The 16171-nt window shown below is 42.8% G+C and overlaps 1 protein-coding gene across 1 annotated transcript in view; it reads right to left on the minus strand.

The window, feature by feature from the left end:
* Nucleotides 1-16171, minus strand: part of LOC114454591 (transcription factor 7-like 1-B) — a 47004-nt gene that overhangs the window by 20520 nt on the left and 10313 nt on the right. Inside the window, exons 3-8 of the mRNA XM_028435151.1 lie at nucleotides 1911-1982; nucleotides 1468-1830; nucleotides 1312-1367; nucleotides 1048-1207; nucleotides 846-953; nucleotides 651-748 (exon numbers count right to left, since the gene is read on the minus strand). Coding sequence (XP_028290952.1) covers nucleotides 651-748; nucleotides 846-953; nucleotides 1048-1207; nucleotides 1312-1367; nucleotides 1468-1830; nucleotides 1911-1982 — 857 coding nt within the window. The remainder of the gene's footprint in view (nucleotides 1-650; nucleotides 749-845; nucleotides 954-1047; nucleotides 1208-1311; nucleotides 1368-1467; nucleotides 1831-1910; nucleotides 1983-16171) is intronic.

The raw sequence follows: 16171 nt of genomic DNA on the forward strand, positions 1-16171 counted from the left end.
ACCGTGGCTCAGGTGGTAGTGGGTCGTCTTCTGATCGAGAGGTTGGGGGTTCGATCCCAGTACCTGACTATGTGTCGAATGTGTCTATGTTGACCGAGTCAAATTCCTCGTGTGTACAACATACACTTGGCGAATAAAGATGATTCTGATTCTGATTCTGAAGTGTCCTTGGGCAAGACACTGAACCCTAAGTTGCTCCCAGTGGTCGACAAGCACCTTGCATGACAGTCCTGTCCCACTGGTGTGTGAATGTGAGAGTGATTGGGTGAATGAGCTGATATGTAAAGTGCTTTGAGACTGCTTCAGTGTGGTGATAAAGCGCTATATAAAATCAAGTCCATTTACCATTTACCACCGCCATGCCGAGAAAAACTCTTCTCTGATTTTTTCCGCTACTGGCGCTAGTACTCAATATTTGGGGTGAAGACTGTTTGGCTCTGAAGTTCATGGGCAGCATACATGTGATTGTGAAGGGCTCCAGGGATAGGATTCTGTTAAGCCCAGTAATGGCTACCATTGAAGAATATTTAGCTCTTAACTTGTTGGTACGAGTCAGAATCTGGGAGGTGCTGGATCTTGCTCAAGTGGGATCCGGCCCAATTTAATCTCTGGTGCTTCTGCTGCTGATGAGTGTAGTGTCGCTGGTTGATGTCCGTGTTTGCTGAGTCAAATCAGATGGATGTTGGGGTGGTGATACAAACATCTCAGCACAAACAACTTTGTTCCGACTTCGTTTCTTTCTGTGTCTCTAAAACCAAACACATGAAACTTTTAGTCAGCTGATAAAACACTTTCACCATCACCTTTAAGGTTGCTGTGTCAACATGTCTGCAGAGGAGACTTACATAGTTGATTTTGTTAGTCCAGCCGGGGTTCTGATCGGAGTGGAGTTGAGCATCCTCTTTGGCCTTATTAATATATATTTCTCTTTCCTCTGGTGACAATGATTTCCACTGTGAATAAACAACAAGAAAAGCATCAGTCACAAACACTGAAGACGAGAGTTTAAAGATCAGAGATGATTCCTGGAGGAACAAACTACCTTACCCTTTCACCGAGGTATTTGTTCACCACAGCGCTCGTCCTTGCGCCCAGCTCCGCTTCTGCAGACTTCCTGTTGCATTTAATGTAGATCATAAAGGCGTTGAGGGGCTTTTTAATGTACGGCCCCTCTTCCACCTTCTCCTCCTTAATCTTCTTTGCCTTTCTGAAGGAACCAATCACAAATACAGAGTGTAAGAGCACGATCAAGAGTCAGTCACAAGAAATACCGTCTGCGTTTGATCTGGTCCGTTTGTTGGCTTTACTTACTGTCTATTAAAAGTGATATCTGTATTTGTCTCTTGACTGTACATTAGAATTCCATACTGGAGACATAAAAACACATGAATGTTAGACATCCCGTCATGGTATCAATAAAAAGATCTACAAAAATACAAGAAGGAGTGTGTTAAACAAAGATCTTACTGTCATAGCAGGCGCAGCATTAGTCAGGGGGTTAAAGGTTGGGTGTTTAACATTCTGTGCATCCTGCATGTTTACGACATTAGGAACAGGGGTGACGTTTAAGGGCCCTGGATTTTGTGGGCACCAGTACTCGGCTTCAGTCGAGGGGGTGATTGTTTTGAGGTCTTCAACGTTTGGGGTGAAGGCTGATTTGTCCGGAGGTTCTTGGGCAGCGTATGTGTGATCATGAAGGGCTGCGGGGAGAGGATTCTGTTGGACCCAGCACTGGCCACTGTTGAAAGCGGTTTGGCACCCAGCTTGTAAGATCGCATGCAGGCCACTAAGTTGGCCCTCGTGCTGGTCATCATTGATGTCTGTTTGGCTCTGAAAATGTTGGGCACAGTCACATTATTAAGTATAGAATTCTACAGAAGAACAGGAAGGGGGTGTGTCCAGGTTCTTACCTCCTCAATAAACTCCTGCAGTTCTCGGCCCAACGTCTGCTCATCAATCAAACCAAGAATATCATGTAGGATCTGAGGGAGGAAAGAGGCTCAGTGAGCAGGTCAGTGACATCATGTATTAGTAACAGGCTGAAGTAATGTAAGCATTAAAATCAGTGATATTCATAATCAGTTGGCTTGAGTCATGCAGAGAACCACAATAATAATATAAAGAATGACCTCATCAAGGATGGCATCAATCATCCAAAGTTAGAGAAAGAACAACTGAACCAAAACCTCATCTTTTAAGAGTACCTAACACCAAAAGCACTTTTTTTTGCTGAATACATATGTATTTGGGTATTAAGTAGTGCTGTTTATTCATCCTAGACCTAGTCCCACTCTTCACATTTTAGTAGAAGTATTTTGATTTTGCGTATTTAGTTGTAAAATGTCAGTTACTGGCCTCAAAGGTTTGAACACTGGCTATTACAATCGAATTTTGCTATTGGCTGAAACAGATTGTTTGGATTGCCCTGTATCATCACTGTTGGCCCCGCCCCTCTTATAAAAGCTGAGAGGAGGGAGGAGTGTTTCCTCCAATCACAGCCCTCAGCGAGCTTTGATTGACAGCCCAAATTATGCAGCTATTATTGTAACTAAACTATTTGTGTGTGTAATACAATCTGTTTGTCTGTACATTGATCTGTGTGTTTTGAATTATGATTTGTAAATGAAGTTGTCTGTGCGTAATCCGATCTGTGTGTCTGTACCCTGAAATGTGTGTGTGTGTGTGTGTGTTTCAATCAGTGTGTAGAATTGAATTGGGCATAACCATTTCTTTGTGTAATACAATCTGTGTGTCTGTAGCTTGATCTGTGTGTGTGTTTCAATAAGTGTGTAGAATTAGGATTTGTAAACAAAGTTGTCTGTGTGTAATCCATTTTGTCCGTCTATATTAACATCCATATACATGTGTCATCAAACTGAGACATTCTGTTGGCTGTCTCTGTGCATGTGAGTTTTGGAACACATTTGGCAAATACAATCTGTAACTTTTTAACACTTGTATCTCATGCAATACCACTACAAAATGGTAAATGGACTTCATTTATATAGCGCTTTATCCCTACACTGAAGCAGTCTCAAAGCGCTTTACACATCAGCTCATTCACCCAATCACTCTCACATTCACACACCAATGGGACAGGACTGCCATGCAAGGCGCTAGTTGACCACTGGGAGCAACTTAGGGTTCAGTGTCTTGCCCAAGGACACTTCGACACATAGTCAGGTACTGGGATCGAACCCCCAACCTCTCGATCAGAGGACGACCCTCTACCACCTGAGCCACGGTCGCCCTCAGCAGTGGTCGCTGGTACTAAGTGACAGACCCAGTCTATTCAGAGTGACTGCCCTCTATGGGTTAAAACCTAACTCACGAAATAGATTTTTACTATTGGCCGAGAACAAGATCATGTGATGTTTTGGGACCATCTTGCGTCACAAACAAGCACTTTTAGCCCCACCCCTTTTATAAAAAGTAGCACCTGTGGTCTCTACAATCTGTGGTGAGTAGGTTGGATTGAGAGAAGAGTGAATCAAGAAGTATATTGAATAATGAGTAGCTAGTTAGCATCAATCAATCTCAATCAATCAATCTTTATTTGTATAGCGCCAAATCATAACCAATGGTATCTCAAGACACTTTACAGTAGAGCAGTCTTAAGGACGGACTCTTCATTTTATTGATACACACATATGCATATATACGTATATACACATACATATGTATCCCACACCCAACATGAATTCATCATGGCGGCAAGGAAAACCTTCTGTTAAGCAGCAGGAACCTTGTGTGGATCCCATTCCTATGATGAACAGCCATCCACGTTATGCTGTGTTGGGTGTGTGCAGAGGAGAGGGTGGAGACAGAGTTGTTGAGACTCCGTAACTCCACACTGAGGGTCCCACGGACCTGGGGATTGCATGGCACTACAAGCTCCTTGAGATAGACTGGTGTCTGTCCGTTTAGGGCTTCATAAGTGAGAAGAAGAATCTTGAATTCTATTCTATATTTTATGGGAAGCCAATGCAGAGAGGCTAATACAGGAGTAATGTGATCTCTTCTCCTAGTTTTAGTCAGTACACGTGCTGCAGCATTTTGAACCAGCTGAAGTGTCTTAGGCTTGGGCAGCCTGCTAAAAGAGAATTACAATAATCCAGTCTAGAGGTAACAAAAGCATGGACTAGCTTTTCGGCTTCGCCCTGAGACAGTATAGGTCTGATTTTAGCAATGTTATGGAGATGAAAGAAGGCAGTTCTTGAAGTTTGTCTTATATGAGAGTTGAAGGATAAATCCTGATCAAATAGAACCCCAAGGTTTCTAACAGTTGTGCTTCATGCCAGAGTAATGCCATCTAGGGCAGTTAGGCTAGCATAGGTTTCTCTAAGGTGTCGTGGGCCCAGTACAATGACCTCAGTCTTGCCTGAGTTAAGAAGAAGAAAATTTTGGTCCATCCAGGCCCTAATGTCCTTTAGACAGGCCTCAAGTTTAGATAGCTGATTTGTCTCACCTGGCTTCATTGATACATACAGTTGGGTATCATCAGCATAGCAGTGAAAGTTAACAGAGTATTTTCTCATAACATTACCAAGGGGGATCATATAGATACAGAAGAGGATTGGACCTAGCACAGAGCCCTGAGGAACCCCGTAGCTTACTTTAGTGTACACAGAAGACTTATTATTCACGTGTACAAACTGGTACCTATCAGATAGGTAGGACTTAAACCAGTTTAGGGCAGTCCCTGTGATTCCAAGTAATTCCTCTAATCTCTCTAGTAGAATATAGTGATCTATAGTGTCAAAAGCTGCACTAAGATCTAATAAAACCAGCACTGAGAGTCGTCCTTCATCTGAAGCCCAGAGTAGATCATTAGTTACTTTAATGTGCTCTGTGCTGTGTTGAGCTCTAAAGCCTGACTGGAAGTCCTCGAACAGGCTGTTGTTTTGAAGAAAGTCACAGAGCTGAGCCGCCACAACTTTCTCAAGAATCTTTGAAATAAAAGGAAGATTAGATATAGGCCTGTAGTTTGCTAAAGTGCTGGAATCAAGAGTAGGTTTTTTGAGAAGGGGTTTGATTACAGCTACTTTATAGGACTGTGGCACGTAGCCTATTGATAGGGATATATTTATTGTCTCCAACAAAGATGGGCAGACTAGGGGAATAACTTCTTTAAACAGCTTAGTTGGGATCGGATCTGAAAGGCAGGTCGATGGTTTGGAGGATGAAATAATAGAGTTAAGTTCCTGAAGTCCTATATGCGTGAAACCATTTAGGTTAGGCCTATTTACATTTATTTGTACAGCAGGCCCAGGTGAAGGCAGGGAGTGGCGAATTTTATCTCTTATCTTATGAATTTTATGGTTAAAAAATGTCATAAAGTCCTCACAGCTGAGGGCTAGAAGAATTGTTGTATGATGTGTATTAATCTTTCATTTATATTAATCTTTCATCTATAATTAATCCTTCATCTATATTAATCTTTCATTTATATTTTGCAGTAATGCTTATTGAAATATAACGGCTTATTGTCTGCACTGACATGTCACACCTATTGAAAGCTTTGTCAAAAGGAAAACAGAAAGAGGAAACAGATGCGGCTACAGTTGCAGGGGAAACATTGATATTTTGTAACACTTATTGCAAAAAACCTTGTTCGTTTGCCTGTTTGAAATGCAACACCCTGTTTGGAAAAAAGGAAGTAATGTGCTAAACAGGAAACAGCTGTAAACCGTACTTGAACTTTTGGTTGAACCTTATTTGAACTTTTGTGAAAATATTAATCACATGTTTTACTGTGCTTAGGTGGTCAGGGCATGTATCATGACGTATTAATCCTGCCAAGCTTCAGGCTATATATATCACTGATTATTGTGTTCCGTGTGGCTCTCTTACTTGGACATTGTAGTTGTTCATGAACCACCTCCCTTTTCTCTATCGGCTGATAGATTAAGGATTTTTGATTCTTTGATAATTTTTGTTCATCTTGATACACTTTGTAAAACCTTTAATAAATTTCTTCTTAACACTAAGAAGCTTTTTTGTTTTTTTGATAAAATCTCCTATCTGCATCCAAACACCTGAGACATCTGGTTTTGAAGACACACGTGTAGGCCTCTGGTAAGTGAGTCTGCCCTTGGCACTCCAATCATGGGGGTGCCCTGGGCGGCTAACTCATTCTGTTGAAAATTGAATTGTTTCCAGTCTTGACCTATATAGGATAGGTCTTAAAATCAATCCCACAAAATTTAAGGTGAGACTGCTTAGAAACAAAATAGTATTGACTTCTAATAGGAGGGAGTACTCTTAAGTCCTTTTCTTTATTAGATAACAATAATAGAGGATAGGCAGCCAGCCTTGGTGACCAGATAGAGGGGGAATCCTTGTATGATTTCGACAGTTTGAGATCCCCTACCGCTATGTAGTCCCGCGGGCTAAAGACAAGAATCATGGGCTAAATAGAGCTCTGACTTTGTGTTAGCCTGGCTACAGTGCTGAAAAGGTACCTCGGATTATTTTTATTTTCTTCAATTAGTGAGGAATAGTATGTAGATCGAGTATGTCGTAAGGCTGTCATGTATTTACTATGGCTTTCTTGCCAGAGTATTCCTGACTCCTCTGTTTTATTGGAGCACCACATTCTGTCTAATTTACGGGTTGTTTGTTTGAGTGTGCGAGTTTCAGAGCTAAACCACGGAGCTTTCCTCTGACGTTTAATAGTTTTTTCCCTCAATGGGGCAATTGAGTCCAAGGTGGATTTTAGTAGACTAGCAGAGCTATCGACAAGCAGATCCAGTTGAGAGGGGTTATAATTAATATCATAGTTATTTATTGGATGGTGCACTGAGTTTAAGGCATCAGGAATGAACTCTTTAAATTTAGCCACAGCACTATTGGACAGATTTCTACTCTATTATTACTATTTTATTGCACAGTGCGAGATCCTCTAGGATGATGTTAAAAGATATTAAAAAGTGATCTGATAGCAGAGGATTTTCAGGGTAGACTTTTAGTTCATTAATTTCAAGGCCATATGTTAGAACAAGATCAAGAGTATGATTTAAACAAGGGGTGTCAAACTCAAATACAGAGTGGGCCAAAATTTAAAACTGAACAAAGCCGCGGGCCAAGGTTGAACAAATTAACCTTTTAATAGGGACCCAAACAAGTTTTGCATTGAATATTGAACAAGCAAGGCTTATATAACTTTATAGTGACATGCAAAATCGAGTTTCAAATAATAATAATAATAATTAAAAAATATCAATGGCACATCAAAAAAAATTTAAATAAAAATTGAATGCCTCTTTTCTATTTGCAGCCTTCTGAGGTAAATATCAAAATAAACTTTTTCCAGAGGCTAATAATAAATTTGAAAATAAAATAACAATAATGAATGAATCAAACATTCAAGCCTTGAAGTAGCAAGAGAAAGTGCATGAATAAAACGTTAATTATTGCTCAGTTTGCTACACTGATTTGCTTTAACACTGAATATGGAACAAGCAACGCTTATATAACTTAATAGTGCAAAATCAACTTTCAAAAAACAAAGAAAAAAACATCAATGGCATATTAAATAAAATTTAAATAAAAAATTGAATGCCTCTATTCTATTTCTGAGGTAAATATCAACATTAACTTTTTCCACAGGCTAATAAATTTGAAAATAAAATAACAATGAATAAATCAACCATTCAGGCCTTTTTACACTGATCTAATCTGATGTGCCCAAGCCAGATATCTGGCATCTTTTCTTGGATGCTAGTTCATTAATGTCGGGGTTCAGGCTTTGAGCTGAGGCAACCTTCATTATCGAACGAAGGTGTTCATCAGTCAGACGTATCCTGTGAGACGTTTTCGTCATCTTCATTGAGGAGAAAAGTTGCTCACATAGATAAGTGCTGCCGAACATGGAGAGCAATTGAGCAGCTTGGGTGCGGAGCTGAGGCATTGTGTCAGGGATGAATTGTGGAAACTGTGCGGCGCCAACAGCATCATACTTTGACTTCAGCGTGTCATCACACTGGAGTTCAATCAGCTCCATTTGGAGGTTAGTTGGTGCTTTTTCCACATCAACTGTGAAGGGATTACTAAGCAGTTCAAATCTACATTTCTGACCATCAAAGTCGCCAAATCGCCGGCTAAACTCAGCGCCGAGTACACTGAGTTTTTCAGCAAACTGTGCGCACACGGCGGTAGAGATCTGCGTTTTTATGGTTTAGCAGCAGGGGAAATGGCCAAGGTTTCCTTGCAGCAGCTGATTCTCCCACAGGCAGAGTTTAGTTTTAAAAGCTCTCACGAGTACATATCTGTGATGATGCGGCCCCGCCCCTGTAGCTGCAGGTTCAGCGCATCAAGATGGCTTGAGATGTCACACAGAAAGGCCAGCTCACATGGAAACTTTTGCTCCCGGAGCTCTGCTGTGTCCTTCCCTTTGCTTTGCAGAAACTGACATATTTCTTCACGCAGCTCGAAAAATCTGTTCAGTACTTTTCCGCGGCTTAACCATCTCACCTCTGTGTGATACGGCATGTCTGTGTGTTCCGAACCAAACTCGTCCAGAAAAGACTTAAACTGGCGGTGATTCAGACCTTTGGCTCTTATAAAGTTAACAACTTGTGTTACTGTGGTCATAACATGTTCCATCTTTAGGGCTTTAGCACACAGTGACTCTTGATGTATGATGCAGTGATAAACAGATAGCTCACCTGCACAGTTCTCTTCCCGCATCTTTTCACGAATCCTGCCCACCAGTCCATTCTTTTTACCACTCGCCGCTGGTGCACCATCAGTGGTTAATCCCACGAGTTTATCCCACGGCAGGTTTATTTCAGTTACACATTTGCAAACCTCCTCAAAAATTTCCTTCCCTGTGGTTGTGCCATGCATGGATTTAAATCCCAAAAGCTCCTCCGTAACACACAGATTTGAGTCGACACCGCGGATGAAGACTGACAGCTGCGCAGTATCAGACGCGTCAGTGCTCTTGTCCACAGCAAGGGAAAAAGAAACAAAATCTTTTCCCTTTTCCATCAGCTGGTCATGCAGATTGGTGGCAAGATCACATGTGCGCTCAGCTATTGTGTTCCTGCTCAGGCTTACGTTTGAAAAGGCCTGCATTTTCTCTGGGCACACTTGGTCACAAACTTTCAGCATGCACTTTTTAACAAGCTCTCCCTCATTGAAGGGTCGGGTTGATTTGGCGATTTCTTCTGCCAGGATATAACTCGCCTTTACAGCAGCCTCATTTTGTGCTGTGGCTTTTTTGAACAAATTCTGTTGTGAAACCAAACCTCTTTTCATCTCCTCTACTTTCTGGCTCCTTTGAGTCATGTCCAGGTCCTTGTACGTGTCCTGGTGTTTTGTTTCATAGTGTCGCCTAATGTTGTACTCCTTAGTTACCGACACGTTGGCTCCATAAACGAGACAAACAGGTCTATCTTTTACATATATAAACAGATATTCTGTCTCCCACCTTTCCAGAAAAGTTCTGTTTTCTCCCCTCCTTTTCGCCATTTTTGGTAGGGGTAACACAGTGACACTGACAGTTGTAGTATGAGGCCGCAGCACGTCTGGAAGAGAGGCACGGGGAGGCGGGGTGAGCCGGCCGGCTTTCAGCCGAAGCGTTGCGCAAGAACACGGATCGCTACTGACACAGAGGAGAGAGCACGGCTGGCGCGTCAAAACAACAGCAGAGCATTATGGGATTTGTAGTATTAGCCGCTGTATAATACCGACGGGCCAGCTCCAATGTTAATTTGATATTGCCTCAAGGGCCAAATGAAATTACACGGCGGGCCACATTTGGCCCGCGGGCCAGAGTTTGACACCCATGATTTAAACGATGAGTTTAGCTTCATTAATAGTTTGAAAAAAGCCAACTGAGTCTATTAGGGACATAAAGGCTGAGCTCAGGCTATCACTATCTTTGTCAACATGGATATTAAAATCTCCTACTATCAGTATTTTATCAAAACTGAGGACTAAGTTTGATATAAACTTAGTCCTCAGTTCTGATAAATTCAGAAATTCAGAATAAGGGCCTGAGGACGGTAAATTATCGCAAATAAGACTGTCTGGCAGGTTTTTGATTCGGTATGAGATAAATTTAGAACCAGGCTTTCAAAGGAAGTGTAATTGGCATTTGGTTTAGGATAGATTAGGAGAGAGGAATGATAAATAGCTGCTACACCACCTCCACGGCCTATGTCTCGTGGCATATGAGTATTTAAATGACTGGGAGGAGTGGCTTCATTTAAACTAACATATTCATCTTGATACAGCCATGTTTCAGTTAAACAGAATAAATCAAAGTTATTTTCTGAGATAAGGTCATTTACTAGAAGAAATTTGGATCTCAGTGATCTAATATTTGATAGAGCACATCTAATGGTTTCATGTTTTGGTGTTTCTATATTTGAGATTTTATTTTTTTTCAGATTTTTATAATTGATAGCTCTTTTATTTGATTTTATGTTAAAATCATTGTGAAATTTGGGTCGGGGGACAGACACCGTCTCCATAAAATAATATTCATCACCATCACAACAGTTGTCATGGCGATGAACACAGCTATCATAGTAGCAATGGGAGGGAAACTGTCCTAAGGCAAGCGCAGAGGGGCATGGAGGACTCCACCTCTGTAACATGGTCTCATTCATGAGATGTCATAACAGTGACTGTGCCATGTTTTCTGATAGTAGAGATCCTCCATCCAAAGTAGGATGGATTCCATCTCTTCCTATCAGGTTCGGTTTTCCCCAGAAACATCTCCAATTATCAATGAAGCCCACCTTGTTTTCTGGACACCACCTCAATAGCCAGCGGTTAAATGATGACATGCGGCTATACATGTCATCACTGGTCAGATTTGGTAAAGGACCAGAGAAAATCACGGAGTCGGACATTGTTTTAGCATAAGCACAAACTGATTCAATGTTCACTTTGGTTGCTTCCGACTGACGACGTCGGGAGTCATTAGTGCCGACATGGAGGACTATCCTATCAAACTTACGGTTACTCTTTGCCAGCAACTTTAGATTTGATTCTATGTCACCCGCTCTGGCCCCTGGGATGCACCTCACGATGCCCGCTGACTTCGCTAGCTTCACGTTTCTCACTATAGAGTCGCCAATTATCAGGGTTTGTTCCCCGGTGAGTGTGTTGTCCTCACTGAGGGGGGAGAACCTGTTTGAGACAAGAACATGGTGGTGTCCCGAGCGGCTTTTTGACCTTCGACTATGCTTACCATGGACAGTAACCCAGTCATTGCTGGCATTACGCTACACTTTATGCAACTACCATTGTCCCTAAAGGAGGACGAGGAGTAACTAAACATCTGACACACCGGGCAGGAGAGCGGAGGAGAGGAGAGAGAATCCATAGGTGCTAAATTTAAGCTAAGCTAAGGAGAAAAAGGAAGTTTAAAGGAAATTACACTGCCTCTAAGAGGCGAGGTTGCTTTTTACTTAACCTTCGTACGTTTAACTGTAAGGTAAAAAAATTAAAACAAGTGTTTTCAAGGCTAGAATATCAATGACATCAAGTTTGATTAGCGTTAGCAGAACACAGTAGTAGAACGCTGCAAGCAGCGGTAGAGCGTAAACAGGAAATGATCGATTCGTCACCACGTCACCATAGCATAGCATAGCATAGCATAGCATAGCATAGCATAGCATAGCATAGCATAGCATAGCATAGCATAGCATAGCATAGATTGTTCATTGGGGATTTTATAGTATAGCCTGGGCGTGTCTTACTGCTCCAGGAGCCCCTTAAAGGAGAATGTTTCTAAAAATAACTGAGATTGAACTTCTCCTGGGAATGGAACCAAATTTTTTATCACAAAATTTTGCCATTTAAAATTGGCAAAATAAGATTCAAAGGCTCACAAAATAATATCCAGTAAACAAAGTTTCAAAAATGCAAATAAATTCTCCCTCTTGCTTGCCGTAGTAGCTCAAACATTGCAGTGTTTACAAGATGGATTTTTTTGTGTATTACTTATTGTGAGCCCTATATCATATTTCATATCATATCGTGAGTTGACCATTTCATTATACCTTTCATTTCAACCAATAAAAATTCACTGTTAAACTGATGATGCAGCAATACAGCGCATCATTTGTGGTTCGGTGATGTCTTACGTCAATGTCATTGGAACTCTCAGGATTTTCACGCTTCCAGTCCTCTTCTTTCCACCTCATGATGATTTTTGGGCTGATGTGAAACAAAGCAAAGGAAATACATCAGCTGCTGAGGCTCAAGCATGGAAAGAACACCTTGCAGAGACCTTTAACTAAACGATTCAATTTATCTGTTCCATCAGGTCTAACAGTGACATACTGCCTCTAACTGTGTGTTCTTATTTGGCTCTTCACAGTAAACATGATACAAACAGAAACATTAACACACTAACTGTGATCTATTGCAGTGTAATAATTCACAAACTAACCAAGGTTCAATAATAGCATGGATCACTGCTAAACAGCAGCTAACATTTTACCACACTACATGCTAAACACAGCAGGGATAAACTACATCTCATTTATATCACTGTTACATTGCAGTTCTCTGTATTGATCATTTGTAAGCTGTTTATGTAGAAACCAAAAGAATCAGTACACTGTCGCATTTAGTTTGGAAACATAATCTCACTTTAAAAGTACTTACTTTGAGCTATCTGTAACGGTTGTTGAATTTACTGATGATACTTTAAAAAACTAAGTCTGGTAAGTATTAAAAAGCAACAGATATATTTGAGGGGTTATTCCTAATTTTTGAAGCTTAAATACTGTCAAAAGAAGTATTTCTATGCTGGAGAAGAAAGTTAGCAGGACTTCAAAGCAAAGTTGGTTTGAAGTTTGGTGCAGGGTTCTATGGAACACAGAAATATGGAACACCTGGTTTCTATGGTAACCGCTTTTGCCGCGCTGACATCACCAAATGCACAGCCTTTGCCGTGCTGTCTTCGCTGCACCGCCTTTGCTGCACCGCCTTCGCTGCACTGCCTCAAGTTCATACAAAGACATAATATAACAGTGAATTTTATACTATCAATGCATTATTATTGATTTGTTTAGACAGAAATATACTATTCAAATTCAAAGTGTTTATTGCCATTTGTGCAGTTAGAAACACGTTTCCCTGTAGAATGAAATTCTTGCTTTGCCGACCGCCAGTGATGAATAGTTTGTTAGACTCCGATCACTCATTTAGGAGTCTAATGGCAGAGGGGAAGAAAGAGTTTTTGAGTCTGCTGGTCCTGCATTTCACACTTCTGTACCTCCGGCCTGAGGGTAGAAGTGTGAACAGTCCGTGTTGGGCTTGAGTGGAGTCCTTGATGATGGCGGCAGCTCTCCTGTGGACTCTGCGCTTGTAGATGCTCTGCAGAGAGGGCAGCGGAGTCCTGGTGATCTTCGTAGCAGTCTTCACCACTCTCTGCAGGTGTTTGCGGTCCATGACAGTGGTGCTGCCGTACCACACGGTGATGCAGCTGGTCAGGACGGGCTCAACAATGCAGCTGTAGAAGTTGCTGAAGAGCTTTGAAGACATTCCAAATTACCTCAGCCTCCTCAGGAAGTACAGCCGCTGTGTGGTGTTGAGGGTCCAGGTGAGGTCGTCTCTGATGTGGACCCCAAGATATTTGAAGCTGCTCACCCTTTCCACTTCCAGCTCCTGGATAGACAGTGGCTAATGAAGACCCCTCTCCTTCCTCATGTCCACAATCAGCTCCTTCATCTTTTCCGTGTTGAGGGTGAGGTTGTTGTCCTCGCACCACGTCACCAGACTGGACACCTCCCTCCTGTTGGCCGCTTCGTCTCCGCAAGTGATGCATCCTATCACTGCGGTGTTGTCCGCAAACTTTAGGATGGTATTGTCCTTGTGGGAGGCGACACGGTCGTAGGTGAAGAGGGTGTCGAGGATGGGGCTGAGGACACAACCCTGAGGAGTGCCAATGTTTGTTTTAAGGCTGGCTGAAGTCCTGGACCCAATCCTGACAGAATGGGGTCTGTCAGTCAGAAAGTCCTGGAGCCAGTCACAGAGGGAGTGGTGGAGTCCAAGGGAAAACAGTTTGTGGGTGAGTTTGTGGGGGATGACCGTGTTGAAGGCAGAGCTGTAGTCTATAAAGAGCATCCTGATGTAGGAGTCTTTATTTTCCAGGTGGGAGAGGGAGAAGTGAAGGGCAGCAGCAATGGCGTCCGAGGTGGACCTGTTGGGACGATAGGCATACTGCATGGGGTCCAGTGTGTCCGGTATGCTGCTCCGAATGTGGGTCAGCATCACCCTGTCAAAGCACTTCATAATGATTGGAGTGAGTGCTACTGGCCTGTAGTCATTCAGGCACTATTGAGATATTAACATATTTGAGATTTTTGTTGTACTAACACATCTAAGAACAATGCTGGAGTTGGAGGAGTAGTAGTAGTAGTAGTAGTAGTAGTAGTAGTAGTAGTAGTAGTAGTAGTAGTAGTAGTAGGGCGACCGTGGCTCAGGTGGTAGTGGGTCGTCTTCTGATCGAGAGGTTGGGGGTTTGATTCTTGGGCAAGACACTAAACCCTACTAGTAGTAGTAGTAGTAGTAGTAGTAGTAGTAGTAGTAGTAAGTAGTAGTAGTAGTAGTAGTAAGTAGTAGTAGTAGTAATAGTAGCTCCAGTGTCATGTTCTGTTGGTTAAGTTTAGTTATTCTGTGTCTTTGTTTATTTTGAGTCTAGTCTTGTGTTAACTCTTGTCTGTGTTTCAGGGATTCCTGCTTGTGGCTCCACCCCCCCAGTGATGTCTGTGTGCTTGGTTGGTGATTGATTAGGTCCCTCATGTTTTCACCCAGGTGTGGTCCATTCCTAATCAGGCCCTCCACTATTAAACTGTGTGCTTGGTCACAGTGTGGTTGCTGGTTCGTTGTGTGATGTTGTCAGGTTCGTTGTCTCCCTCTTCATGTGCTGTTGTGTCTAGTCTTGCTCCCTGTTCCTGCTCCCCTGTTTTTGAGTTTGGATTTTGAATAAGTTTGTTTGAGGAATAAACATGGACTGGTTCCAAAAACGTTATTCCTCTATCCTGCCTCCGTCTCTTCTTGCATTTGGGTCCACCCCCACACCGGACCGTGACAGAACGAACCAGCCCACCGTGGACCCAGCGGAGAGGATCTTTGCAGAGCGGATTTTTTATTTTCAGAGCCGCTTATGGGAGGCCGAGGCGGGCAGGATTTCTTTGGAGGAGGGATCCTGTCAGGGAGAGGTACTTGGGAACTCGATTGGCTTTGGGAGGACCCCGGAGCCTACAACAAGGTAGAGGACGGTCGAGAAGAAAGGGCCAACCCCGCCAGTCTCCTAGTGTCCAGGCTAGCGCTCCTGTGTCTCCTAGCATCCAGGCTAGCGTTCCTGTGTCTCCTAGCTCCCAGGCTAGCGTTCCTGTGTCTCCTAGCTCCCAGGCTAGCGTTCCTGTGTCTCCTAGCTCCCAGGCTAGCGTTCTTGTGTCTCCTAGCTCCCAGGCTAGCATTCCTGTGTCTCCTAGCTCCCAGGCCAGCTCTCCAGAGGCTCCCCGCACCCGGACGCCGCCTGCCCAGCCGCCAGTCCCGGTTCCCCGCACCCGGCCGCAGCCTGCCCAGCCGCCAGTCCCGGCTCCCCGCACCCGGCCGCCGCCTGCCCAACCGCCAGTCCCGGCTCCCCGCACCCGGCCGCCGCCTGCCCAGCCGCCAGTCCCGGCTCCCTGCACCCCTGGCCGCCGCCTGCCCTGCCGCCATTTTTTTTGCTGCTTGAAAAGAACAGATAAATGTGAATAAACATTTGCAAAACAAAGGGTTATGTCTTTTTTAAACCGATTTCAACTTTTTCTTTTTTTTAACCCATTTCACCTTTTTCAACAAATTTCAAATTCTTTATACTTTTTTCATATTCTTTCAACTTTTTCAACCCAATTGCTAATATTAAGCTATTGCTAGGTTACTGCTATTTTTGGGTGAATGCTAGGTTAGTGCTATTGCTACAATAGTCTGATTGTTAGGCTATTGCAATTGCTAGGCTAATGTTGATGCTAGGGTAATATTAACTAAAGAATAATGTTAATGCTAGGCTATTGTTAACGCTAATGCTAGGCTATTGCTAACACTAGGTTAATGTTAATGCTTGGCTAATGTTAACGCTAGGCTAATGCAGTGTGACGTGGGCCAGCACCCGCATCCTCACTATTCTAGTTGTACTTGGAACCAGTTTAAT

Source organism: Gouania willdenowi, chromosome 20 (assembly GCF_900634775.1).
Source record: "Gouania willdenowi chromosome 20, fGouWil2.1, whole genome shotgun sequence".
NCBI classification, from domain to species: Eukaryota; Metazoa; Chordata; class Actinopteri; order Blenniiformes; family Gobiesocidae; genus Gouania; species Gouania willdenowi.